Source organism: Peromyscus leucopus, chromosome 4 (genome assembly GCF_004664715.2).
Source record: "Peromyscus leucopus breed LL Stock chromosome 4, UCI_PerLeu_2.1, whole genome shotgun sequence".
NCBI lineage: Eukaryota > Metazoa > Chordata > Mammalia > Rodentia > Cricetidae > Peromyscus > Peromyscus leucopus.
The window spans coordinates 123,283,878-123,303,558 of record NC_051066.1 but is presented as its reverse complement, the minus strand read 5'-3'; the positions used below and the strand labels follow the sequence as shown (position 1 = coordinate 123,303,558).

The following is a 19,681-nucleotide window of genomic DNA, read 5'->3' as shown; positions in this document are numbered from 1 at the left end:
GTCCAAAATCATATAGTATACTATATTTATGTTTTTCATTTTTTCTCCAAGCACTCAATTCTTAAAATAGAAACACATGTAGAAGGGACTTCATCTAACCAAGTAAGCTCAAATAAATAGGAAATGGAAAAAACATAACAATGTCATGGTATTTAATATATCTGATTTGTAGTTCCCTTAAAAAATAGTAATCTTTTGAAATATCTTCCATAGACAATTCATATTCAATGGGCATCATCATCTATGAGATGATGGAATTTGGAAATGAGATGTTACATTGGAAAAATATAAAGTAGAAAAAAATAAGTATGTATAAGCTTGTAAATACAGGTTTATTTCACATTACTTTAAAAGCTGCATTTCTGTGAAATACTTTTATGAGGCAGTCTGAATTGACTTGATGGTTAACTGTACATTTTAAAATGGTCAAACAGTGTACTTCGTGTCAGTGTGCATATTTTCCCATGATAATAGATGTTTCAAATGTGGTACTGTCCGTGTTGAAGTTCTTACCTTTCCTTTCTTTTCTCTTGGCAAACCTTCACAATCCTTGACCTCATGTCCAAACTGATTACACAGAGCACATGGTTTGGGTTTGTTTGGTTTGAATTCTTCTCTGATTATGGTGAAATTAGGTTCATGTGTAGCAAGACCAAGCATAATGAGATCAGCTATCAAATGACAAGAAAAAAACAAATGAATGGTACTTTGGAAGGATCCTTTACCATAATCAAACTACTACTAAAGGATGACACAAGAAAAAGTCCCACTAAATACAGAGCGTAGGCAGCAAAAATCAAAAAGCCCTCCTAGTAGTGGTTCTGTCTACACATTCAGAGACATGGACCCACATTAAACCACCACTCAGGATTATATGTGGGAAACTGCGCACTGTAAAGTCAGTGACATGATATCTAAAGTTTAAAAAAAATAGAACAAAATTCCTGACAGGTGATCATTGACCACAATATAACAACAAATCAACAGTGGTTCCTTCTAAACTTAGGAAAGACATCTGAGAACTGTCAACCAACCCTGAAATACCCACCACACAGCAACCCACCAACACACTCTGGTTTAACCCAAGAACAGTAAATCCTCAAGAAGAAACGTACCATCAGCTCCACACAAACAATGATGAGTATTTGGGTCATGGTTAGGCTGGGCTAAAAAAAAGGAGGGAAACATATTTATAGAAACATCATACACAATAGAAGTACCAAAACTTGCCAAGTATTTTCTAGTTAATGGCCTTTTTGTTTGTTTTCCAGCAGTGCTGGGGATAAAATTCAAGGTACCCGACATGCAGGTAAATCTTCTAACATTAAGCAATATCCCCAGCCTGGGTTATGTTGGTTAGAACATACAATCAAATACTTTTGAATTTTACCTCTTTGTCTTCTAATGTAATCCATGATTTTGTGTTCTCCTTCACCAGGTACACTAGCATCAGATAATATAACCTATTAAAAAAGGTTTAATATGTTTAGTTTACCTACCCAATTTCTACCAGAACAAAGAGGGAAGAACTGACTGCTTTAAGAAAAACGGAGATGATTTCATTAATGTGGTGTTACTAGTTGGAAAAAGTCTCTAAAGATGTGTGCTAAACACTAATACTACACCACTGATTAACTAACTTACCACATAGAATGCAAAAGAATAAAAGGACTAGGGTCAGATGCCATTAGTACTACTGATCAGTTCACAGATTCTAACTACTTACTATCAAGGATAAAGTACCAAACCCAAGAGCAATCAATAAAAGATAGAGTTACCAAATCTAATTAAAGGGAAACACACCTTAAGTTACAATTACAGAAAAGTTCACTCAAGTTTTATTTAAATCTGTATGAGAAATATCCATTTGTAAATACAGTCCCACAACTTTAATCTGCTACATTTTGATATCTAATGACAAATCTACTTTTTCATTAAACTACATTCTTATTCATGTATTTTTAAAAATTATTATTCCCATTTTATAGCTTCTCATGAGGTGAGAGAACAAAATTGGCATTAAGGGAAAATTCAGCTATATAAAACCGACCGTGAAAGGTAACCCATTTCCGATAACTGGAAAGCTTCTCTTTTCTCTGATAGTCAACTAGCCTTTTATGAGGGACAGGGATAAATAATATCAGTCATATCAGCACAGCCTCAAATGATCACTCTAATCTTTCTGAAGTACCAAAGTGTGAAACTTACTGTCAAATTTTTCCACCCAGGGTCATTATTTAAACGATCAGCTATGTAATAGCGAAGGCATTTAGCAAGATTGTCCATGAACTCAGTTCCCTAAAATGATAGAAAGAAAGAAATTAACCTATCATTTAAGAGTTAGCAGCAGCTAGCAAAGCCTGAGACTACTTACTGGTGTAATACAGTTGCTGTCAAATCTTTCTTTTATTTCTTCTGGAGGAAGAAAGCCACCTAGACAAAAGAGGCAATGTTTTGTTTTCCCCATAAAAAGTTAAGTAAATTAATCAACATTAAAGCAGAACAGTAACAAAAACATTCAAATATGACGTTATCACTTAAGAAAAAGATGACCCCTTTTCCCCCTTTGATTTAAACAAAGCTTTAACACAATGGTTCTCAACCTTCCTAATGCTGCAACCTTTTAATACAGCTTTTCATGTTGTGGTAACCCCAACCATAAAATTATTTTCGTTACTACTCCATAACTGTAACTTTGCTACTGTTATGAATCCTAACGTAAATATCTGATGTACAAGAAATCTGATCTGCAGCCCCTGTGAAAGGGTCGTTTGACCCCCAAAGGGATTATGACCACAGATTGAGAACCACTTTTTTAACAAGACTGTCAAATAATATATAGCATACAAAAGATACTACAATATAGTAAAATAAAAATCATGAAGTCCTTTCTCTGTAACAGAAGGACCTAAGTACTGGTTAATGGTTTTATAATAGTTAATAAATCATTAAAGCATTCTATCATAAACAAGCTTTAAGAGTCTTAATTACAATCCATGGCTAAAATAACTATATACTTACACGCTTCGAAACAAATTAATATAGCATAGTAAAATTTACAAATGCAGGCCCATGACATCCTTTTCTCCAGCTGTAAAATCCAATTACAGTGTCAAATTTCCTATCTACTATACTGCTATGGATAGCACACACCAACAAATAAACCTGATAAAACCAACCAGACAGCTGGGCGATGGTGGCGCACGCCTTTAATCCCAGCACTTGGGAGGCAGAGGTAGGCAGATCTCTGTGAGTTCGAGGCCAGCCTAGTCTCCAAAGCGAGTTCCAGGAAAGGCGCAAAGCTACACAGAGAAACCCTGTCTCGAAAAACAAACAAACAAACAAACAAAAAAACAACCAGATATCACACTACATGCACTGGGTTAGGGAAGAACCAGCTGCAGTTGGCCTCAGTATCCCTCTTCTACTTCCCTCTCCTCTGAGACTTAGCTCTAACCTAGATACCCACAGAAATTTTAAAGCCTTAGGAACTTCAGAAAAGGGGGAAAGGTCCAAATTAAAGATATACTCTCCCTACCTTTTGCAAGTATTTCTTCTCTGACTCGCTGCTTCTCAACTGCTGCTTCCATTCCTTCCTTTGATGCTCTAAACCTCCTTGAACGTTGTTGGTTCATTTTGGCACGTGGTGCCTAAAAAATGTATATCTCATGTTTATATAATGCTATTCAAAATGTTCACAAGCAAATCTATACATTATTTTCAACCTTCCCTTTTTATCTCCATAGTAAACCCAAACTGCTTCTCCTCTCAACACCTTTAAATGTGCCACTTAGTACTTTTAAGTAATTAAATTCACTCATCAGCCTATGTTACTTCAAAAGAGCAGTCATCAATAAGACATTATTAGCATTGCATAGTAAATGACACAAAGTAAGCACTAAAATAAAGTTTCAGTGAATTATTGAACTAGAGGCTTCTCTTTCTAAAATTAACCACAGTCAATATGTTCACTGTTCAGCTGACTTTCATTGAGATATTCAGAAAACAGCAAGAACAAACAAACAGAAAGGCTTCTAAATTATTTTAGCACTTACCACTCCATCTATTGCCATGTAGAGAAGTCTTCTTGGTCTTACAATATTGAAAAGTCTGTCAATGTACTCAAAAATTGCAACCATCATTTCATCTTCATTTTTTGGTGCTGGCCTATAATAATGAGCGGACAATGTAATAGATATAGCACTTCTGTGACCTCTATTATCAATGGCAAAGATGGAATACATACTTGTCTTCAGGATGAGTACAGGGATGGATGATTCCATTCATATCCAAATACAGATTATCAAACTCCACATCATTTGGATTAGGTTTACTGGCATCAACTGGAATCTTTACACCACTGCATTCTTTTGGCTATGAAGAAGTGATAAATAATAGCTTGACTGCTAAGATCTAAACATGACAGGTACTAAGCTCAATATGAACCAACTTAATTTCAGAATTGGAATTTTAAAATACTTCAAGTAAAAACAGAATCAAATTAACCCATTAAATGTGAACGGCTTCTAATTCAAATTAATTATGTGAGATCACCAAAGTATCCAAGTAGATCCAGGGAGTCATCTTTGTGACTTCCCTCATCATTCACATCAAGTTCTGTCAATTTAAAAATGCTTTTCCATCCCCTTCCATGCCATGAGCCCATCATGCTATTATATCATACCTAGAAAGTCACAATTACCTTCTAACAGAATCTCATTTCCAGTCCAGAGTTGAATCAGTAAAGCACAAACATATCTTTGTCTAACCTTGCCTACTTTCCCAGTGCTTTCCACACCAAACAGCAAAGCAATGAGCCTGTCCCACAATAATATTATGTAGGCCTATTCATTTCTCAAAAGTCCCTATAAACCAGATGTAGTACCTAACACCTGTACCCAGCACTCAGGAGGCTGAGAAAGGAGGAGTGTCCTAAGTTTGAGGCTAATGGTCTACACAGTAAGTTCCACTATACATTAAGTTCCATGATTGTAGAGTAAGACCGTCTCAAAAGAAAACCTAAAAACAGAGCAAAACAGAAAAACAGAAGTTCCAAGAAAGTGCTGCCATCTCACTACCTCTTTCTATGCACCTCTTGGTAGAATGCCTTCTTTCTCTCTACCAACACTCACTTCCTACAGTCTTTAATAACTTTTCAGAGCCTAGACACAAATCACAAGTCACTCACTTCACGGTATCTGTAACATATCACCCAAGAAATGAACTCTTTCCTGCTGTGGGATGGTCTGTATGTCAAATATGTTGCTCTGATTGGTCAATAAATAAAACACTGATTGGCCAGTAGCTAGGCAAGAAGTATAGGCAGGACTAACAGAGAGGAGAATCAAGAAAACAGGAAGACGGAGGGAGACACTGCCAGCCACTGCCATGACAAGTAGCATGTTAAGATGCCGGTAAGCCACGAGCCACATGGCAAGGTATAGATTTATGGAAATGGATCAATTTAAGATATAAGAACAGTTAGCAAGAAGCCTGCCATGGCCATACAGTTTGTAAGCAATATAAGTCTCTGTGTTTACTTGGTTGGGTCTGAGCAGCTGTGGGACTGGTGGGTGACAAAGATTTGTCCTGACTGTGGGCCAGGCAGGAAAACTCTAGCTACACTTTCCTTCCTGCATTTCCCTAGAATTTTACTTATATTCTTATAGTATCACCAGTTTTATGATTAATTTGTCACTTCCACCCAACTATACTGTTAAGTCCTTCAAAAAGTGGGGTTGTACTCTCAAAGGTTCTCAATTATACGTTTATAATGACAGTGCTTTTGCCTTTTTTATCCAGAACTTCAATGAAAGATTAAGACCCAATTTTTGTTTTACTAATAGTATGATCTCTCAAACACATATAAAGCAATAGGACAAAAAAAAATTTTAAAAGCCCTATACATTAAAAATCCATCACGTACATGCTAAATCATGGCTAAACATAAAACATTATGCTTAATGATAGCAGTCACCAAAGTCCATATCCTTTGTGATTATATGAAAAAGTCTCAAATAGACAAATCCATAGAAAGAGAAGGTAGTTAATGACTCTGACAAGCTGAGGATGGGGAAAGGGTGACAAAAAAGAAAAGTGACTATTAGTGAGTATGCACTGCTTTAGGTAGTAAGAAAATCTAAATTCATATAATAGCAGTGATCACACAACTCTGCAAACACACTGAAAATACTGACACTGCCAGGCAACATAGTGTATACCTTTGATCCCAGCATATGGGAGGCAAAACAGATCTTTATTAGTTCGATGACAGACTGGTCTACATAGTGAGTTTCAGGACAGTCAAGACTGCATAGAGAGACTCTGTCTCAAACACAAATAATCAAAAGCAAAACAAAAAACCCTGATATTTTACGTAAATTTCATGATATAGAATTTATACCTCAAAGGTAATGAGGAATGAACAGGATCAAAATAATTTTATGTGTATGAAAATGTCACAGTGAAACCTATTATGTGTACCTAGTATGCAAATAAAGTTTTACATCTCAATAAAGCTGTTTAAAGAATAAAAATCAGAAGCTAACTTAGGTAGGGAAAAACCTCATGAAGACAGTGATTAATAAACTGTAGTTTATCCACGTACTGGACTGCTAGACCAAGTAAGATCTAAAAAGCAAGCTGGATGATCATAAACATACCACTGAACAAAAAATGCAGAGGCAGAAAAATACACATTATACCATTTACATAAAGTTTTGAGATATTGTTCAGAGCTGAATACACATGTAGTGAAGGCACAGAGAAAAGCAAGGGAATGATGACAAACACCATCTCAGAAAACTGGTTACTCAGAGAAAGGTAAGGACATGAAAGCAAGCTTCAGTATATATTGTAATTAGGGGGAGGGATATGGAAAGTGGGAACTTTTGGCAGTTCTGTAGACATATGCTGAGTCAAGCAAGAGGGGCTCAATCAGAGTTCCAGAAAAGCCAGGGCTACATATAGAGACACAAATAAACAAACAATAAATCCCAAGTCTTTGGAAATTGTTCTAAGGACCAACAGTAACTTTACCAAGAAAACCGATGACAATGTATGCAAAATGTACATACAATGGTAAAGAAGGAAGAAAGGGACAGAGCAGAAAAAAATATTCAAAGAATACTGAAATGATTCCAAATTTTAAAAATATACCTAGAAGCTCTATGAACTCTAAAATATAGACATCACAGTAAAAATGCTGACATAGACAAAAAGAAAAAAAATTTATGAGAATATATTGGAAGAGCCAAGGGGTTGGGGGAAAGTCCAGACAGGCTAAAGAATTGGCTCAGCAATTAGGAGTACTAGTTGCTCTCGCAGGGGACCCAGATTTAATTTCAAGCACCCACATGGCAGTTCATCATGGTCTGTAATCCCAGTCCCTGTGAATCTGATGCCCTCTTCTGAATTCCAAAGGGGACCACACACACATGCATGCAAGTAAAACACTGACACATATAAAACAATAAATCTAAAACATTTAAATAAACAAATACATACTAAATGCTTAGTAACTTTCAAGAGAACCTCAGTAAGAGCAACATCTTACTTTTCAGGGAAGCAGTAGGGTGGCATAAAAACAGTAAGCACTAACTAAGGAAAACTTTTCTCTAGGAACTAGGAAAGTTATTCAACAATGAAGATGAAGGCCAGCAAGATGCCTCAGAGGGTAAAGGCCCTTGCTGCCAAGCCTAACGACTTGAGTTCAACCACTGAACTCCACATGGTAGGAGGATCTGACCTCCATATGCACAACATCACATGCACCCATGGACCCCAAATAAATAAAATAAATATAATTTTAAAGCATTCAGGCCAGTGAAATGGCTCATGGGGTAAAGGCGCCATGTTGAGCAATCGTGGCCACCTGAATTCAATCCCCAGAAACCACATAAGAGTGGACAAAGAACCAACTCTGAAAAATTGTCCTCTGACCTCAATGTACATGCCATGGCACATAGTCACCATATTATACTATGCACACATAATAATAAAATTTTAAAATGAAGGTGAAATAAAGACTTCTATTTAAAGAGAAACAGAGTTTGTAAATAGCAGACTTGACTTCCTAGAAATACAAATGTCCTTCAGACTGAAAGGAAGTGACGCTATAAGATAATTCAAACTCTACAGCGATGACTTCAGAAAAATCATTTTTAAAAAGCAAAAAAAGGGCCAGGCGGTGGTGGCGCATGCCTTTAATCCCAGCACTCAGGAGGCAGAGCCAGGCGGATCTCTGTGAGTTCGAGGCCAGCCTGAACTACAGAGTGAGTTCCAGGAAAGGCATAAAGCTACACAGAGAAACCCTGTTTCAAAAAAAAAAAATCAAAAAATAAATAAATAAAAATTTAAAAAGCAAAAAAGATGAGTAAAAAAAAATCACTTGAAAGTTAGGAAGCAACATTAGAAAATGTTCATTCAGTACAAAAGAAAGAACACAGGAAGAAAAAGTACATGAAACATAGGAAAGAAAAGGTCAAACAGCAGATGCAAATCCAAATATACTGGCAATTACACCATAAATACACCACAGAGAGCCAGTGGACCAAAATATATCTTATCTTTAAGAAAGAGTTGAGGGCCGGGCGGTGGTGGCGCACTCCTTTAATCCCAGCACTTGGGAGGCAGAGCCAGGCGGATCTCTGTGAGTTTGAGGCCAGCCTGGGCTACCAAGTGAGCTCCAGGAAAGGCGCAAAGCTACGCAGAGAAACCCTGTCTCGAAAAACAAAAAAACAAAACAAGAACAACAAAAAACATGTAAAAAGAAAAGAAAGAGTTGAGATTTAAACACACAGAGTAGAAGTTAAGAGATAAGGAAATAAATCAGGCAAACAACCAATGTAAGAAAGCTGCAGCAGCTACACTATGTATGTATATGTGCCTGCTTGTTTATATGTACACCACATGCATGCAGGTACCCTTGGAAGCTAAAAAGAAGGCATTGGATCCTACAGAACTAGAGTTACAGGCAGTTAGTTGTGAGCTGCCCAAGACAGGTACTGAGGACTGAACATAGGTCCTTTTCAAGAGCAACAACTACTCTTTAACTACTGAGCTATCTCTCCATAGCCACCACCACTGCAACACCTTTAATCTTTAATTACATTTTATTTGGTTTTTGATGTGGAGGCAGGGAGCATGCACATGCCACTAGCCCCATGTAGAGGTCAAAAGACAGCCTGCTAGAATCCTCTCTACCATGTGAGTTACATAGCTCAAACTCAGGTTGCTGGGCTTGAAAGCATATGTCTTTACCTAATGAGCCATCTCACCAGCACTCAAAATAAGACTTTAAAACAGAAAATGTTAATAAAAGAACATCCTCTAGCAGGGTGGTAGTGGTGTACACCATTAATCCCAGTACTTGGAAGGCAGGCAGAGACAGGTGGATCTCTGAGTTTGAGGCCAGCCTGGTCTACAGAGTGATTTCCAGGACAGCCAAGGCTACACAGAGAAATTTTGTCTCAAAAAAACCAAAAAGAAGAAGAAAAAGAAGAGGAGGAGATGATGATGCTCTTCTAGCCTCTGTGAGCACCAAATATGCACATGGTGAACATAAGATGCAGGCAAACACAGATAAATATAAAATAAACATACCTTAAAAAAAAAATCTCAAATCAAAACAGGCAAGATGGCAAACATCGTTATTCCAGCACTCAGTCAGCTGAAACAACAGGCGCCTGAGTTTGAGGTTAGCTTTGCTTACACAGCTAGACTATGCCATAATAATAATAATAATAATAATAATAATAATAATAATAATAATAAAATAGAAATCTCTCAATAACCTAACCCTTTCTCCGTTTCAAGACCCCATAAAAAGGGATATACCAAGCCTAACGTAAACAAAAAGAATGCAAAACTAGAGTAGAAAATAATTACAGAACAAGGGGGGAAAAATCAGTGAAACTAAAAGCTACTCCTTCAAAAAGACCAATGATACTGACAGCCCTTTATTTAACTTGAGCAAGAAAAAGACTCAAATTACTAGAATGAGAGACAAAAACTTACTCTACTGCCAACTTTATAAACCAAAAATAATTATTAAAATACCATGACTAAACATCAACAACTTAGCTAGCACAAACATATTACTAGAAAGACATAAGTACCAAAATCATTCAGGAAGAGATGATCGAAGTAAACCAATAAGTGAAGAAACTGAATCAGTAATTCAAAAACTGACCGGCAAGAAACCCCAGGTGGTAATTCTACCAAGTATGCAAAAAGAATTCATATGAACTATTCATCAACCCTTTCCAACATTTCCTAATTCACTGTATAAAGTCAATATCATCTATAAAACCATTATCATCTTAACACCAAATCCAGTAACAAGAAAAAAGCTACAGATGAGTATCTTGTGGGACTATCAATGAAAAAATCCTCAACAAAACACTAGCAAATAAAAGCCAGCCCCCCAAACACACACACACACACACACACAACAACAACAACAACAGGACCAAGTGAGATTTAGCCCAAGAATGCAAACTTGATTTAATATTCAAAACTTAACTCAATGTATCATCATACTAATACAAAAACCAACCTGGGCTACACAGTGAGACCCAGTCTCAAAAAATAAAACACAAATCACCCACTAAAAGATACTGCAAAATACTACAAGTATTTTTTTGTGAATATACATGCAAAAAGAAAACTTTAGTGAACTGAACTGAATAACAACAACAACAATAATAATAACCAATACAATATGATCTCTGGGGTCTTTCCAAGGAATGCAAAATAGGTTTAACACATTAAAAAATAAAAGTCAATGTAATGCACCATATGAACAAAGACTAAAACTTCTTTAAGAAAACATGAGAAGAGCTCAAAGATCTTGACAAAAATTTAAGTTTAACAACAATGGAGAAATTTAAAAGGAAAAAACTTACTAAACTCATCACAATAATTTAAAATTTTAAGGAGTTAGAGAAAACCACTGCTGCTCTTTCAGAAGAGCTGGGTTAGTTCTCAGCACCCATATGGGGTTTCAAAACTCTGTGATTCCAGTTCCAGGGGTTCTGACTCCCTCTTCTGGTGTCTCAGGCACTGTACATCTATGGTGCACAGACCTACTAACACCCAGATAAAACAACCATAAACAAAATTTTTAATTCATTTTTTAAGTAAGAGGGTTATCTGAAGACTAACAGAAAATATTTATCAACCTAAAAAACTCTATCTAGAATATCTATATGAAACTGAACATAATTTTAATTCACATATGGTAAAAAAAAAATTGGAACAGATCTCTTGTCTAAGAAGATACATAAAGCACTTGATAAAATGCTTTATTATCATTTGTCACCAGGAAAATGCAAGTTTAAAACCACAATCAGATGACATTATGCTAGAATATCTAAACTTAGAAAGACTATCAGTAATGAAGTGAAGCAACTGAGAACTATCATGTGCTGTTGAAGTAAAAAAGAAAATGGCACACCGAATTTGGAACAATTGTTAAATCATGTGCCTATCACCCAATATCATTTCACTCCTAGATTGCTACAAATAAATGAAAGTATGTGTGTCCATTTGAAGATGTATGCCATAGATGCTCATAGGTTTTCTCTAACAGGCCCAAACTAGAAACAAGGTAAATGTTCCTCACTCAGAGGAATGAAAAAAACAAATACAACACAGCCACAAGACAATATCCTACCAATCTTGAAGAGATGAGCTAGACTGACTCATCCTGTGCTTACTTCAGCAGCATGTACTCAAACTGTAACAAACGGAATATTAGCATGACTGACTACTGTTCGTTAATCAAATTAGCCAAAAGAGAGGAGATTCAAATTGATAAAGTTAGAAATAAAAAAGGGAACATCACAACAGATAGTAAAGAAATTCAGAGGCCTATTAGAGACTACTTTCAAAACTCTATTCCAATAAATTAGAAAATCTCAAAGTGGATAAATTCCTAGACACATATACCCTACCAAATTTAAAATTTATGTTTAAACAGATCTATAATGCACAGTGAAAGTGAAGCTGTAATAGAATCTCCCAACAAAGAAAAACATAGGCCAAGACAGATTCATTGCTAAATTCTACCAGATCTTTAAGAAATGACACCAATGTTCTCCAAACTGTGCCACAAAATAGAAAAAATGCAGCTAACCTAATTCTCAGGAAATAGTACCACTCCGACACCACAAGGGACTATGGACACAACAACAACAAAACTGCACATAGCTCATTCTTCCCTGTGAACAGACACAAAGTCCCCATTAAAACACTTTCAAACTGAACTCAACAACACATTAAAAAAGACTTTATAATCAAATTTTTTTTCATTCCAGGGACACAGAGATTATTCAACATACACAAATCAGTGTACACAAATCTAACACACCACATAAGTAGAGCAAAGCGGGGGGAAAATCATATGATTTCAGATGCAGAAAAGGTCTCCAACAAAGTTCAACATTCGTTTATGATAAACCTTTAAAGAAATCAGGAATGAAAGGAACATACTTCAACACAACAAATGTCATGTATGAGTAACATACCCAATAGTAAAAGTGGGTTAAAAACAAATGCATTTTCTTTAAAAACAGGAACAAGGCAAGGATGCTCACTCTATCCATTCTTTTTTTTCTGTATTTATGTATTTATTTATTTTATCACTTTTCTTTTTTAATTTTATTTTATTTTACAATACAATTCAGTTCTACATATCAGCCACGGATTCCCTTGTTCTCCCCCTCCCGCCCCCCTCCCCCCCCCCCAGTCAACCCCCTATTTCCACCTCCTCCAGGGCAAAGAGAGGGAGAACAAAGAATAGGAGACCATGGTAAATGAAGACCACATGAGAATAGGAAGAAGCAAAGTGCTCGAGAGGCCCACAGAAATCCACAAAGATACCCCCACAATAGACTGCTGGCAATGGTCGAGAGACAGCCCAAACTGACCTACTCTGGTGATGGGATGGCCAAACACCCTAATTGTCGTGCTAGAAACCCCGTCCAATGACTGAGGGATCTGGATGCAGAGATCCATGGCTAGGCCCCAGGCGGAGCTTCGGGAGTCCATTCTTATTACCAATACAGTACTGAAATTCTTAGCTGGAGTAACAAGGCAAGAGGAAGAGAAACCTTATACAAATAGGAAAGAAGAAAGTAAATTATTCCTATTTACAGACTGGATGTTCTATACTTAAAAGGCCCTAAGGATGGGTTAATTAAAATGGCTCAGTGGGTAAAAGATAGTGCCATGGCACACATATTCTCACACACAAATTTTTTTTTAAGAATACCCTAAAGATTCTACCAGAAAACTCTTAGAGTAAACATCTTCAGTGAAGTATCATGATATAAAATCAACATTAAAATAAAACCAGTAAAAGGGCCAGCAAGATAGCTCATGGGGTCAAGTTAACTACCAACAAGCCCACAGGACCCACATGGTAGAGAGAACCAAATTTGTTCTCTGACCATAGACACACCAAAGCACACCCACACATACACATATACACATACAAATAAAGTGTTGGTTGTTTTGTTTTAATCAGTAGTAGCTGAGAATAAATGACTATTAAGTATTCATCCCTAAATGTTCATTCTTAATCTGTATCAACTTCCATGCCACCAAGGCTCAGGGAACATCACAGAAGAGGAGACAGAAAGAATCTAAGTTTTAGAGGGTGGAGAGGGTGCTGAGAAATGCTGTCTTCTGGAAATGACATGGCCATTGCACTCAAGAGAAGCTGGGATTACACGTGTACTAAGCCTATACAAGATCAAGCCAGTCAGTATTCTAGCATGGATGAGGGAGGGACTCATAAAACCCTGCCCCTAGCTAGAGAAGGGAGTCAATTTTATTGGGGTATACCCCTCAGTACATTGTTGTGCTCCAGCCCAACACCCATATATAGGTGAACAGTACTATTTGGACTCAGTCAGTGTCGTATCATTTAAAAAGACAAGCAGAAAACATTCCAGCATTAGGAAGGCAGACAGACAGATATCTTGTGAGTTAGAGGTCAGCCTGGCCTACAGAACAATACTCCCTGTCTCAAATGACAGCACTTTTTCTACATACAATAATGAACATGCTGAGAAACCAGGACAAAAGTTCCATCACAACAGCTTCAAAAACAAAACCAACCAACCATCCAAACCCATTCTACAATAAATACGACCAAGGAGGTAAAAGAACTCTATGATGGGGACATGCCTCAATAGGTAGGTGTGCTTGCTCTGTAAGAATTAAGCATTTAAGTCTGAATCCCAGGATCTGTGTGTAAAAAGCAGGCTGTGTGTACCTGTAACCCTGGAGTTGGGAGTATGAGACACGGAGATCTTGGAAGTGTGCTAGCCAGTTAGCCTCACCTAAAAAGTGAGCTTCCAGTTCAGTGAGAAACCCTGTCTTCAATGAATAAGGTGGGAAGTAAATAAGGAAGATGCCCAATGTCCTCCTTTAGCCTCTTCACACACAAGCACAGCACAAGCAACCACATACCTGTGTACACACACACACACACACACATAAAACCCCAAAATGAAATACTGAAGAGTGCAGACACTAAAAGACGAAAAACTCCCATGTCTTGGATCAGCCCAAGAGCAATCTACAGACTCAATATAATCCATATTAAAGTTTCAATGACATTTTCCACAGAAAGAAAAAATTCACAAGGGAGCACAAAAAGCCAAAGCAATCCTAAGCAAAAAGAACACTAGAGGTGTCACTCAATCTCAAATTAGACAACAGAGCCATAGTAACAAAAACAGCATTGTTACCAACCACAAAAACAGACATGTAAAAAGGAAATAAGAGGATCCAGAAATAAAATAGCAAGAGCCATCATGCATTTGGCACAAGTACCAAAAAACATGCCAGAGAAAGTCTCTTCAACAAGCAGTGCTACAGAACTGAGTATTTACATGCAAAAGAACAAACTAGATCCAAGTTTGGTTCCAAGCACCAACATGAAGTGGCTCACAACTGCCTGTAACTCCAGCTCTAGAGGAAATCCAATGCACTCTTGGGGCCTCAAAGGGCACTCATACAAAGACACACATGAATAAAAATAAATTTAAAAAAATTAACAAATGAAATTAAGTCTCTGCATAGAAAAGCAAGCAACTGGTGTTTAAGAGCACACAGAATGAAAAACATCCCTGATAGTTATTAATCTGACAGGGTATTAAGAACTCAGAAGTTTTTACACAAACACAATCTAATTAATAAATAGCACACATCTTTAACCCCAACATTTGGGAGGAAAAGGCAGGCATATTTTTGTGAGTTCAAACTAGCCTGATCTACAAAGTGAGTTCCAGGATAGAGTTGTTACACAGAGAAACCCTGTCTCCAAACCAAAAAAGATAAAGTGGCCAATAATACAAATAATAATAATAATAATAATCATCATCATCCTTAGTCGTCAAGAAATACAAATCAAAACTACAATGAGATTTCACCCCAGTGAGAATGGCTATCATAAATATCACATGCTGGCAAGGATAACAGAGAGTGGTAACACACATTGCTAGAGGGAAAGTGTATGCCTGCAGCCTTTACGGAAATGAGTATGGAGATTCCTCAGGGGAAAACAAGGAAAAGGTAGAACTACCATATGACATGATCTAGCTATTGTACCACTCCTGAATATATACTAGGAGGAATCCAAGTCAGCATGCAACAGACGTATTTATATATCCATATTTATTGAGACACTTTCTTAACAGCCAATATCCCCCAATAATTCCATGTATACAGAAAGATGTGTATATACACACACTGGAGTATCATTAAACCACAAAGATGATGCCAGGTGGCAGGGGGAAGGCGGGGGAGGGAGGTGCACCCCTTAATCCCAGCATTCAGGAGGCAGAGCCAGGTGGATCTCTGAGTTCGAGGCCAGCCTGGTCTACAGAGCAAGATCCAGGACAGGCACCAAAAGCACGCGGAAAAACACTGTCTCCAAAACAAAACAAAACAAAACAAAAAAAACCCACAAACATGACTGAAATTAAATCATTTGTGGAACTGGAAATTATTATGCTAAACAACCAGGCTAAGACAAATAATGCATGCGTTTTCTCATGAGGATTCTAGACTTCTGCTGAAAGAAGGTAATGGGAGGGAGTAAAGAAGAGCAGAGTGCATAACATACACACATAAGAATGTGATAATGAAATTCATTAATATAACAAATATGTATTTTTTTTTAAACTTTAATGAAGCTGGTCACAGTAGAAAGAATCATGAGTTTCTGGAAATCCTGGGCTATATAGGGAGACTGTTTCAAAAATGAAAAAGATACAATATCATTTAATCTCAAAGTCTATGTAATATGAAAGTCAATGAGCCATGAAGACTATATAGCATAGGGGACAACCAGAAGTTTAACTAGGTCAAGGTGCTTGCTTAGAAGGAAAGAACTGACTATAAAGTTGTCCTCTAACCTCCATACACATACTAAGGCATACATGTTATTGTCCCTCCACCTCTGTTCTGGATACACATATGTCTGCATACACCCAAAAACTTTCAACAGGCAGTGGTGGTGCATGCCTTTAATCCCAGCACTTGAGAGGCAGAGGCAGGCGATCTCTGAGTTCCAGGCCAGCCAGGGCTACACAGAGAAACACTGTCTTAAAAAAATGAACAAATAGGTGGACCAATGGGATGGACGGGATGGACGGGAGGGGGGGGGGACACACTACCTCTTACCCTCATCCTTCTAAACAACACTAATTAAACGGACCAGGTCACACAGGGTAGCTAGTAGGGAAGAAGGAGATTAGCAGGAGGGGAGCAAGATACTGTAAGGGAAGAGTGAATGGGATCTAAATATATTATGTAAATGTGTGCAAATGGCACAATGAAAAGTAAAAAATTGATCAATTCCAAAGAATGAAAGGGGAGCATCATAAGTTAGGAGCTTGACTTTCCTAGTTTTCACACTGGTACTGACAGTTATTAGCTGTCCTAAGTACCTAACAACCTAGTATCAATAAAGTCCTCAAACACTGTCTGCTACACAGTAAATGCTACCAAAAACTTGGTTAAATAAACAAATATCACATAAACAGCCAGGCCTACTGGCCAGCACCTTTAATCTCGGCACTTGGGAGGTAGAGGACAGGCAGCTCTCTTTGATATCCAGGCTAACCAGAGCTACATAGTGAGACAGTGTCTTAAAAGAAAATTAATATTAAACTTTTCATCAACAACAATAGCTGAAAAGAGTGCTTCCAACATCTTCATGGGAATTGGTTTTCCAACTTGGACTGAACCATTCATGAGGAGAATAAAGGTATCTGGGGACCTAAAATGACAGAAAACTCAGATCACACAGTGGCATTTCCTAAGAATTCAATTCAAAAATAAAAATGAAGGGCAGCTTTAAGCCAAGAAAGATAAAATTCAGGAAACAGTTATTTCCAGGAAGCACCTCTAGGAAGCATACAGTTTTTTCAGTTTTTATGTAAAGAAAACAGACATAAAGACAACTCCAAGCTGGGAGTGGCAGTGTACATGGTATTCCCAGCACTCAGGAGACTGGCTGGGAGAGTTTGAGGCTAAGCAGTAAGATACTTTCTCCAAGGAAAAATTAATACTTAAAAGAGGCACAATGAGAAAAAAAAAAGTCAGAATGCATGATAAAATTATTTGGATGGGGAAAGGAAAGGTATAAAGTGACCCAACCAAGGGGTGAAAGGTGGGGAGACGTGAGGGGCCCGCTCTAGTAAAAGATAGTCAACCTAAACTACAATCACAGTATATAACAGTCAACAAGAACACTTCTCCCTAGCTTATATGGCCAAAGCTTTGACAATCTTGATTGAGAACTAAAAGCACTGCTGACCAGGTAAGACAGCTTGAAGGAAAAAAGCTAACATCAACCTTAGAAACTAGAAAAGGATATTTTGTATAGGCGACAGAAACTAGCAAAAGGATACTTTGTACAGGCGACAGAATTTTTGAGAGGGACTCACATGTAAGCCTTGGCTTGCTTTGAACTAGCTATGTAGACTAGGCTCACCTAGAACTCAAAGATCAGCCTGCCTCTGCCTCCTGAGTGCTGGGATAAAGGCATGTGCCATACCTTGGAGCGATGAAAATTTAAAGCCGTTCTCCGTTAAATTACAAAATTTACCGTCAGATATATGTATTTGTAGCATTAGGAAGGCAGAGTGGTAGTGAATAAATGTCTAGGTCGTCTTCCACCTAGAATTAGATAGACCCAAACCAGATAAATCAAATATAAACATATTTAGAGATAAAACCAAAACAGTTCAAAGTGTCTGTCTTTGAAAAGAAGACCGGACAGGAAAGGACAGAACAAGGAACTGTTGCTTTCCCTTTGGCCCAGAGGAACACAAAGTTTTACAAAGGAAACTGATTCAGCTTAGCAATTTGTCTTTTGAGAACACAAGAAATACTAGGAATGTCACCAAAAACAAAGCTATGGTTTCTTCTAAGACAGGTGAGAAAGTAAATAACCTAAAGCAGGAGAAATAGGTTCTTGGAGACAGGCAGGTACTTGGTTCTAAAGCCAAAAGTGGGAGGGGACACATGTGTACGGAACTTTTCCAATCCAGAAATTCTAATTGAGAGTACAAAGTCGAACTCGGACAGAATCACGGGAAAGATGAAAGCAAAACTCACGAATCGGAACGGCTAAAAGTCTACCTACAGACTAGCAAACTAACACCACTTGAGAATCCGGAAAGTGAAACCGCAAGCTGCCCCGCAGTCGTCCAGTGGAGCCCGCCCTGGAGCCCGACGGTTCCCCCGTCCTAGTCCTTCCTAACTAGCCGCTCTGCGAGTACGGTTAACTGCAACAAATGACCAGGCTCGGGTGGAAAACATGCGATCCCGCCACCGGGGACGCCGGGTCCAATACACGTGTGGACCAGCAAGCGGTCCTTACCATGCCTCCCCCTGCAGCCCGCGTCAAAGGGCTGCCCAGCCAGGGCGCCCTTCCGAGCCCCGAGCTGCGCGGGCAACCAAGGAAACAAAGCCGTGGGCGGAGCCCGGGGTGCCCCGCTTGGCAGGCGGGGGAGGAGCCGCCCAGACCCCTACAGACCCCTTCTCTCCCTCGCTCCGCCCCCAGACCGCCTCGGGAATCCGCGAACCCGCGGAGCGGCCCGCGAGGCTGCCTGGGGCGGGTGCCCGGCCCCTAGGGCCGCGGCCTAGACGTGCCGCGCCAGGTCCCCGCAACGGCGTACTGACCGCCTCCTCACCTTCTCCTCCACGCAGTTGACAATGATGGACGGATACTTGCGGCTGAGCCAGCGGAAGAACGCCGGGACTCCCATGACCAGCGGGCGGCACGGGGCAGCGACCGGGCCAGCGGGCTAGTGTAACCAACGAGACTGGCAGGAGCAGCAGCCGCGGGCACCGGTACTTCCTCCCACGTGCGGTCAGAGACCGGAAGTGGCGTCACGCCCCACCGCGGGGGAAGCCGGGAAAGGATCTCGGCTAAGCGAGGGTTCGCCTACTAGACAGGACAAGTTGTGGTCGGGCTGGGCGGGCTGTGGGGCGGGCTGCTGAGAGCTGGCTTGCGGCGTTCTCCGATCGGGCCTTCGAGAGCTGGGCTCCGAGCTTACACCTTCGCCCGCGGTAGCAGGTTCTTGCCGGCGTGGTCACGACTTTGGAAAGGCGTGGCCTGTCTTGCTTCCTTTCTCACAAAGTCAGTCTTGGG

At 39.0% G+C, this 19,681-nt stretch overlaps 1 protein-coding gene across 2 annotated transcripts in view; it reads right to left on the bottom strand.

The window, feature by feature from the left end:
• Positions 1 to 19,418, bottom strand: part of Xrn2 (5'-3' exoribonuclease 2) — a 78,446-nt gene extending 59,028 nt beyond the window's left edge. Inside the window, exons 1-9 of one of the 2 annotated variants that reach the window (XM_028881845.2) lie at positions 19,221 to 19,418; positions 4,247 to 4,374; positions 4,056 to 4,167; positions 3,539 to 3,650; positions 2,375 to 2,433; positions 2,209 to 2,298; positions 1,391 to 1,463; positions 1,116 to 1,166; positions 514 to 671 (exon numbers count right to left, since the gene is read on the bottom strand). In XM_028881845.2, coding sequence (XP_028737678.1) covers positions 514 to 671; positions 1,116 to 1,166; positions 1,391 to 1,463; positions 2,209 to 2,298; positions 2,375 to 2,433; positions 3,539 to 3,650; positions 4,056 to 4,167; positions 4,247 to 4,374; positions 19,221 to 19,295 — 858 coding nt within the window. In that variant the 5' untranslated portion in view covers positions 19,296 to 19,418. Of the gene's footprint in view, positions 1 to 513; positions 672 to 1,115; positions 1,167 to 1,390; positions 1,464 to 2,208; positions 2,299 to 2,374; positions 2,434 to 3,538; positions 3,651 to 4,055; positions 4,168 to 4,246; positions 4,375 to 19,220 lie in introns of those variants that run through there. The other variant, XM_028881846.2, reaches the window with a different exon arrangement.
• Positions 19,419 to 19,681: the final 263 nt, after the last annotated feature.